Source organism: Apis dorsata, unplaced genomic scaffold (assembly GCF_000469605.1).
Source record: "Apis dorsata unplaced genomic scaffold, Apis dorsata 1.3 scaffold_1110, whole genome shotgun sequence".
Lineage (NCBI taxonomy): Eukaryota > Metazoa > Arthropoda > Insecta > Hymenoptera > Apidae > Apis > Apis dorsata.
This window is the reverse complement of record NW_006264208.1, coordinates 50,867-60,995: the sequence shown is the minus strand read 5'-3', so window position 1 is coordinate 60,995 and position 10,129 is coordinate 50,867. Positions and strand designations below refer to the sequence as shown.

The 10,129-nt window shown below is 23.8% G+C and overlaps 1 protein-coding gene across 2 annotated transcripts in view; it reads right to left on the bottom strand.

Annotated features, from left to right (window-relative positions):
• Positions 1 to 10,129, bottom strand: part of LOC102677410 (serine/threonine-protein kinase Doa) — a 34,439-nt gene that overhangs the window by 10,923 nt on the left and 13,387 nt on the right. The window contains exons 1-2 of one of the 2 annotated variants that reach the window (XM_006624728.2): positions 9,733 to 10,123; positions 7,757 to 8,916 (exon numbers count right to left, since the gene is read on the bottom strand). The exons of the other annotated variant lie outside the window; for it this stretch is intronic. Coding sequence (XP_006624791.1) covers positions 7,757 to 8,833 — 1,077 coding nt within the window. The 5' untranslated portion in view covers positions 8,834 to 8,916; positions 9,733 to 10,123. Of the gene's footprint in view, positions 1 to 7,756; positions 8,917 to 9,732; positions 10,124 to 10,129 lie in introns of those variants that run through there. 2 annotated transcript variants of the gene reach the window in all.

The window sequence follows — 10,129 nt, the reverse complement described above, 5'->3', positions numbered from 1 at the left end:
ACATATACATTAGATCTTTAATTTTTTTCTTTTATTTATCAAAAATGAATGTTATAATTTTATTAAGAAAATATTAGAAAATTATTATAATTAATAAATGTTAAAAATCTTCATATATTTCAAATTTTTTTTATAATAATTTATTTCTGGATATCTAACAAAAATAAAAGAGAATTTCAACAAATAACTTTAAAAAAGATTTAGTTGCAATTTATATATTATTTAATATATAGTATTTATTTTTCTTATTATTTTCAAATATAATAATTTTTTATCTATTTTTAACTTTGAATCAAAAAAAAAAGATACATCATTTATTTATTTATTATAGATTGTATTATCACGAAGAAGATAATGTTTGAATCAAGAAAGATTTGTAGAAAAAAGATTATTGATTCATAAATCATTTTTAAAAAATTATTTTTATTTTTCAAATTAATAGAATTGTGAATGGAAATCTTGCTATTTTTATCATTCGAAGTTTTCGAAATCTAAATAAATAATACATATAAGTAATTTAAGAACTTTCATTTAATTAATTATAAATCAATAAAATTTATATTTACATTTTAATTCTTTGGAAATATTTGGGGATTTTATTGGAATAATAAGCTTCATTATATTTACTAGGAAATGCAAGATAAGTCTGAATACGTGGAAAGTATAGCATTGATTTTATGTAAAAAAATTAAATTTAAAAGTTTGCCTATTCCTGTACGATTTCTTAATTGTATATATTCAATCTTTTCTTAATCAATTTTCTCAAAACCAAAAATTTATTCAATAAAATTTTATTTTATATTTTCCATATGTAAAATAATTACTTATTAATAATTCATATTCAATTTGAAGAATTAGTCAATTTCATTATATTATATTATATTTAAAAATTTTTATTCTATATTTTCCATTCATTTTTTTATATAGAATCAATTTCTGATTCATCTTGTATATTTTCGAATTTAATTTATTGCAATTCAGAACATACTTCACGTTGATACATTAATATATAAAGATAAGACTAATATATTATTATATAAACTTTATTATAGTTGTATTTCTTATATGGATAGTTGTTTCAAATTATTTTATTTTTATAGAAGTATTTCAAAAATTTAAAAAGATGAATGATATGAATAGATATATTTGATCAAGATATTGGTTAACAGTAATGATGATTCTGATTTAATAAATTAAATCAGAAAAAATAAATTCAAATAATTCCGATGTAGACATAGATATAAATATAAATAATAATTATGTAAGAGATTCTTATTGCAAATTGAGATTACGCTGAATCAGATTTACTTTTAATTCAATTAAATAATTGTGCTCTAAAAATGAAAATATTAATTTTTCGAAATATTTTCAATATATAACGATTTATTTTCTAAAAAAATTTATTGAAAAGAAAAAAGAAATAAAATTAAAAAAATTAAATAATTATTCAAAAATTATATGTATATATGATATTGTGATCATAATATCTTGCAATATTTTGCTTAATATAAATTATTAGTGACTTAATCATTTATTAATATGTAATGTAAATAATATAGTGATCGATATAAACTTTTCATGTCAAAATTATATTTCAGTTTTTCCAAAAAAGAATTAATTAATTTCTATTTTAAAATTTATTATATTATTTCTTGCTATATATTGTGAAGATTCTCGACAATTCGAAGTAAACAATTTTTAAAAAGCTAGATTCTGCAATCAAATAAAATAAATGGTAATATGATAAAATTTAAAGCCATTTTGAAATGAATATCCTTTTTTTCCAGGTTACATCTATAATTTGAAGTTATACAATGGAAAAATCAAATAAAAGTATCTTAACAGAAAGAATTGTATGAAAATTGTCTTCTATTTGAGAAAATGATATTACGATATGCATCGATTATTTTTTATTTCAATTGCAATTATTTCAAAAGCATTATTTGCAACTATCAGTATTATTAACATAGAAAAATATTTCTAAATCAGAAAATTAGAATGTTATGAAGTTGATTTTTTTTTTTGCACTAATGATGGAATTACATTTGTAAGATATTAAACCAGCACTTAATAATCATTATGGTGAACGACAACAATAAGCAGAACAAAAAATGAAAAAAAATTGAAGCAAGAAATATTTTTTATATATATATAAAACAAATAAGTTATGTAAATCTGACAAATTATCTAATTTGTCTATATAATTATAATGGAAAATCATAATATGATGCAAATAATGGAAGATTTTTTTTAATGATAATGCTAATTGTAAATGCTCACATTATTCAGGGCCAATTGAAAGAAAATTGAAGAAAAACACTATTAAGTTTTTTGATAGTTCTGGCAAAGCAAAGCACATTGATATAGATAGAATGTAAGAATAAAAAGACATTCCTCACATGAAAGATCATCGAGTGAAAAATGTTTCTACATAAATATTAAAGATTATATGCCAGTTCAAGAAAATCGAAAGAAAAAATGTATCAACTGTTCAGTAAAGACAGTCTCTTCAAGCTTCTAATTACTATATTCAATGTTTTATAAAAAAAAATTTATATAATTACAATTAATTATCATTATATATCATTAATAACATATATATTTTTCTGTTGAATGTTACTTTATCAATATATAATTTAAATATTTCAATAAATAAATTTTTTTTATTTATATCTTTATAATTATTCATATTAAATATATTACAATAAAAATTATATTATTGTATTTTTATAAGAAATCAATATTTATTTAAATTTTAATTTTTGATAAAAAAGATTATTTTAAAAGAAAGGAGAAAGATAATATTTTGGATTCGAATTTCTCAAGCTTAAAAGTCAGATATCAATCTATCTTTATTTGAACATTATTATAGAAGGAATTTTTATCTCACTATATGTTATTTTAATGATTGATAATTTTAAAATATTATCATATGTTTTAAATAGATTATATCTATGAAAATTATCATTATCATTTTTTCTTTTATTATACTTAAAATTGAATCAATTATTTAATCTTTCAAAACAATTTCTCATTTTATATAAATTTGTGATGATTGCAGAGACATGGTTTATAATTAATCAATTTCCTGAAATGATCCACACATACTAAACTGTATTGGGATGTTTATTTAGATTCTTTTCCATGTCGATATTGATTTTTAATGAAACGAATGAAATGAAATGAATAAGAACATTTTCACATTCAAATCTGCATCTGAATTATTATCTTTCTTATCAATCAGTATTCTGCATCGATACATGATGATATCGACTTCATTGCAATCTACATCATGAAAATCAATGCATATGTTGCAACATGTTTATTATGTATAGGTCATATAAGATGTGAACATATCCATGAATAATGTGCATGTTCTGTTTGCATACGTGCTGAATATCCATATCTTACAGCAGCATGTTACCTGTCTGTAGACATCTGCAAATTTTAATATACGATATATATCAATAGACAATGTTTCTAATATTAAGTCTGTACACGTTTGAACAAACATAGCAATATATAGTTGTTGCAGATTATAATTATTGAGATTAAAGTTATAAATTTTCAATTATATAATATTTCATCTCATTATCACTTTTATAAAAATTATAAAAATATTTCATTTTTTATAAAAATATTTTTTTAGATAAAAGATCAAAGAAAGATTTATAAATTAAATTAAAATAAAAAATTAAATTTTAATGCTACAATTTTTGGAATTTTAGGCTATAAAGTTATTTCAATTAAATTTCATTTAAGCATTATTAACAATTTTATAATTTTCTATGATTTATATTTAATATAAATAATATAAATAATATGAATAAATATTAAATAAATTATAATAAAATATATATTATAATATAAAACCATTGACCAATACGAACTTGGATCATAAAGGAAATTTTAAATTTTAACACAGAATACATCAACACAGAATAACCTATTTTTTTATTAAGTGATATACTTAAAAAATTATAATACATTAAAAATAAAAAATTTTAATTATTAAATATTATAAAATATCACAAACCATCTATTTTGATTCTTTTGATAATTATATGTGATATTTACATATCAGTATATGTAAGATAGAAATTATAAAAATGTTATTTAAAAAAAAATAAAAATAAAAAAAATTATGTTAAATAAAAAACATATAATAATTGGATTATATTTACAATCTTTATAAAAAATAATATCACGATATAACATAATTTTATCAATTGTTAAAAGAAATAAAAAAGAAAAAAAAGAAACACATATAAACGTAATAAAAAATTATACAGAACATTTTTGAAAAATTTTAATTTTTTTGAATAATTATTGTAAATGACTTTTATTTATATTCATTTTTATGTATTGAATCATATATAATATATGTATTATTGTATCATATATAATATATAAAACATTTATTTATATATTTTTGAAATTTTCAAAAAATTAATTAATCTTTGAAATATAAAGCGGAATACTTGACTAAATCATTTATCTAATTTTTTAAATTAATATCAACTATTAAATCAATTAGATCAAAAGTGATCCAGAAATTATTCGATTTTTTTTTTCGAGAATAGAATATTTTTAGTAATATGTTATAAAAGAAATGTACTATATAATATAAGTAAATGTACTATAAAATAAATGTAAAAATAAAATAAGTAATAAAAAAATAAAATAAGTAATAAAAAATAAAATAAAAGAAATAAAAATTATATACAAATTCCTGAAAATAAAAACCACAAAAATTTATGAAAAAATTTTTTAATATGTATATGACATGTAAAAAAAAATATGAAATATCTAAATTAAATTTTATATTATGATATGTATTTAAAAATTGAAACAGATTTTTATTTTAAATTCATTTTTTAAATTATGTTTATTAAAATTTAAATTTGCATAAATATTTCCAATCTAATTACTATAAATAAAAAAAGGAATTTTTAATTAATATTCCAAGATTCTAAACAAATATTTTATCTTCATAAATTCCTTTGATATTTAAATTGTGTAATTATCCTTTTTTTATAATAACACATGAAATTTATAATATAATATATAAATTAAATGTGAAATCTACGATTCATACTGATACTATAAAAAATCAAGTTAATGAATACGAATCAAATTATATATATAAATCCAGATTTTATATTAATATGCAAGAAACTAATAAAATTAAATATATTTCATCAATTAAAAATTCCATGAATTTCAAATTCTCTCTATTGTCTTTTGAAGCATCACTCGATATTTTAAACTATTCCCTATCAAATTATTCTCACGATGATCAATAACATTTGAGTTTCGATAAGATAGCTCGAAAAAATGAAAAAAATTTCAAGAATATAATTCTCAGGTCATTTATCATAAATAGATATCTCATACTGGACAGACATAGATATCGATTAGTAAATCACCGTATCGCTAATATCGGCGCAAGGAATCAGCCAAGGATTTGTTAACCCTTTCAGCACTATGAATAGATAGACATAATTCCATATACAAGATAATTCATGCAATTATAAAAAGCCGTATTCATTTTCAATTGAAGTTAGAGAAAAATGTGAAATGTGAAAAGAAAATAGTTTAATATAAAAGAATAATGAGACAGACAAAAAGAAAAATTTCCATTAAAAATAATATAATAGCAAAAAAATAATATAATAGCAACAAAATATATGTTTCAAAAAATATAATAGTAAATATATAATCTATTTTTAAATTAATTTTTTTTCTAAATTTAACCAAAAAGATAAAAATATACTTTGTTATAATTAAGTAAATTATCTTGTATATAAATAATATATAATATTTTTTAAATGCAATGATAAGTAATTCAATAAAAATAAAATGAATACTTTCAATGTTTCTGAGAACCAATATTATGTATAAAGATTTTTGCATTGAAGAAAAGATATTTTTTTATTGAAATCTGAAAAATTTATCTATTTTTTTTATCTTTAATATCTTATCTTTTTTCTAAACAAAATTTCAGCTGCTAATCTTAATATTTTTGTTGAAAATAGATAAATGTTAAATCCAATTTGAACTCAATGAAAACTAAATATTTATAAACCAAAGCCAAGTTATATTAATATCAATTCATACATTTTTACTTTTTTTTTTAAGAACAAGTAAAAACTTAACTTTGGAATTATCAAAGATATAAGATATAAAATTAAAAAATATATCATTTCATTATTTTTTTCTATAATTTTATTTAAATTGTTATTTTTAGAAATAGATTAGACTTACAAATACTTGCTATAAATGCTGCTTGATTTCAACTTTGTATTTTTTTAAATGTGAACATAAACATAATGGATATTATAAGATTTAATATCACGAAAATTATTTATGGATTTAAAATAGTTCCAGATAATACTAATATTTTATTTAACTTAATAATATCACTTTTATACTATTATACTATAAATTAAATAGTCCAATTTAAAAAATATTATAATTTTTATTATAAAAAATAAAAAATAAATAAAAACTTTTATGAAAAATATATAACTATATTATTACTATTACACTGTTACTAGCACACATCATTATATTGAAATCAACTAGTCTATATACTATGTAACGGTTACTAGTCTTAAAATTGCAAATTAAATTAAGAAAGAAACCTATAATCAATCACGATTCTCTCTCTCTTTTTTTTAATTAAATAAAAATTCTGGAATACAGCTTTGGCTTCATTGATAAACGAATGAATCATTATTATAATGAAATCAAACAGTATATCCTATAATATATATATAAATATTAATTTCAAAATTGCGAATTAAAAAAATCTGTAATTAATAGAAGTGTAAATTTTGCTCGATTCTTCAGAATCCGAAAACTTCGGGACAAATCAAAACTTCGGGAAAAATTCGAATAAAATCGGCTCTTATTACTCTCGAATTAGTGTCCTGAAAATTTCAAGATTTGAAACTAAATTCGAAATGTGATTCGATCTAAGCATAAACGAGTAATAATAAAATGCAAATTTAGCAAGTTTAAATTTAACTATTAAGACAAAAATAAAATAGAAAATAAAATAGAAAAGGGACAATTTTATTAATATTTAAATATTTTAATATAAATATTTCGTCTTTAATCCTTTGTAAATCAAATCATGTAAGATTAAAAATAATTAAACACATTATACTGTTATTTATATTTGCAACTGGCAATTAATAGAACGAGGCCATATACAATTTTCAAATTCCTAAAGCTAAGAGATGCATGCTCACTATTTAAATAGATGTAAATATTCAAAATATGTAACATATAAAATGATGAACTATAGCTATGAACGTGTTAACTTCGAGCAATAACGAAAGTATTAAGATTTTCGTTCAATTCCGTCCGAATTTTCTCTATTTAAGTCGTAATTCGGATATTCGTATATCTGTAATTATCAATTACAATACTTCTCTTCTCCAATTAAATTAAAATTCTGGTGTACACAGTTCTATTCAGATTTATTCAAAAGAAATCAATTTTTTTAAATCGTATTTGTCACATGACTCAACCCGATATATCGAACATTCATCATACATACATTATATTCAGCGCTGAAAGGGTAAACAATAGGCAAACGCACAAACAGCTCTAAAATGGGAAGATGGCAGCATAGGGTAGGCACGCAACAACATAGTAATAGCAGCAACAGAAACGAGGATTTTCTCAACGAAACGCTATTTTCGTTCATCGATATCCACGGAGAATCCGCGGTTCGACAACTTACAATCGCGTGTTGAATCGCGTCCACGTGGTTGTCAACGACACTCACGGCCATCGCGCTCTTCGACGCGTCTTTTCGTTCGCTTTGGCGCGTGCTTTTCTTATATTTGCTGGCGATTTTGTCCGTGGTACTCGGCCTCATTTTCACCTGGCCACCTGCCGCCAACTGGCTATACGTTTCTTCCATAGCGGCATATTTTAAAATCAAACTTTGTATCTCCTTTCGTTTTGCTGCTCTCTCAGAAATGGCTGGATCACTTTCTTCAATCTCAACTGTTGCAACAGTAATATTATCGTTCGTCACAGTTTCTTTAATCATGCTGCTAGTCGGTGTCTTGTCAGGATCTTCCTCATTTTTCTCTTTGGGTGTCAAAGATTCCACTTTCATAGGTCTGGTTAGTCGAAGAGCAGTCGACGAGGATTCCAATTGTTCACTCTTTCCATTTCGATAGGGTCTCACTTTTCTGGTACGTGTCTCTGCGTGACCAGACTTGTGTCTTCCATACCTTTTATATGTATCCGAGTTTAACAAAGAGTGTTTATCCGTGCGGTGATATCCGGGCGTCTTATCGCGCTTGAAGTCTTTCACATTGGAGGTTTTTACATAAGGATATGCTTTTTCAGAAAGGATCACACTAGTAGGACTTTTAATCACGGTGCGGGTCATCGAAGGTTCCAAAGTTTTCTCATCTCGAACGAATGGACTGTCTTCGCGGCGAAAATACGTGTCTCTTTCGCGAGTACGTGGCCCATAATCGACCGAGGGACGGTCTGTATGCTTCTTTCTGGAATATTTGTCCAGAATGGTGCAGTACTTGTCCTCTATGCGAGCCCTGGCGCTGTTTAATTGGTTGATTATAGGAGAATGTCTGGTAATAATTGTAGGTTTGTTCACCATGTTGTCGTTCACGGTCGACGTCCCGCGAACTCTGGTGGTCAGTCTTTGCAACAGACTCGAGCACGAATCACTGAGTAGTTGAGTGACGCTCGTAGTCGTCGAGGAACGTGCGTACCGATTTCGCCGGCCCGCCGAATCCTGACGAGACGTCGACATATTGTCGCGTGGCGCGAAGATGAACATCGAGACGCAGTTTCAACGCTCACAGCTGTTCCTCTGACGATTCAACGACTTGAGAGATCAAAGTCGTGGCGAGGAAAATTACTCTGAGCCAAATGGAAACTGTAAATGTCTAGTTTGATGATTTTTTCCGATTTTGACAATATTTAGTTTTTTCTTTAGAAGTTTTATTTCGCCAAAACAAGATTTCAATTAGGAAAGATTATATAAATATTATGTTTTCATTAATTTTATTTGATCAAATGTTGATTTAAGACAGATTGGTTTTGGAAGTGTAATATATGCTAGGATATAAATAATGTTAGAAAAATTTGTAAACACAAACTAATTGAAATTTGAATATATTTTATTACTGGTATTTTCATATTACAAAAATATTTTTTGTAGCCGAGTAAAAATTTTATCTCTTTAGCCTTAATAGATATATGGTTAATTTTATTATATGAAATGGATTATTTTTGAATTGCCAACAAATTTGTCAAGAGTATTTTTGTGAACACGATTTGACTAATAACTTATTTTATTGACATTATTCACAGATACGTTTAAATTGAATAAAATATATTAGACTAATTATGCAATACATTTTGTCAAATTTTTATATTTATATTTTGACTGGTAAGTATTTAAATAATTAAACTCTAGGAAAAGCTAACTTATTTAATTAATTATGAAGAAATATGTTGATGAATCGAAAATAATGCATAAATTTAGTTTATTAAAATCATGCAAAAATAAAAACCAAAAGTATTTTTTTTCTTTTTTTGTAAAAATAAATAAAATTATATTTTTTCATAAATTTTATCTTAAATTGAAGTCTTGTTTTGAACTTATTAACGAATTGAGAAAAAACTAGAACGATATTGTCAAAATTGAAAAAGTCTAAAAAACTAGACTATTACCAAAATTCTTCTTTCGAATCCGGTATTCCAAGCTCGATGTTTCAGCAGCTGGTTCCTTGAGTAATCCTGTTTGTTTTCGAATTCAGCAATGGTGCGCGTTTCACAGCTTCTTGGACTTAGCATACACACACGATTTCAAGGTCATTCCTCTAGACCTTGCTTGATGTCCTTAACGCGACACATGCGAGAGGATCGCACTAACGATGGCGAAAACAACATCGACTCACGAGCATCCAAGTACAAGGCATACGCGCGATAACGGCAAAACAGAGAAAGAAGAAAGATGAAATAAAAGCGCAAGGCGGAAGATAATAAAGAGTGATCCAGAGACGATTGGCGGGGAGTGAGAACACGCTTCTGATCGCAGATTCATCACTCGACCAGAGGTACGAGTATC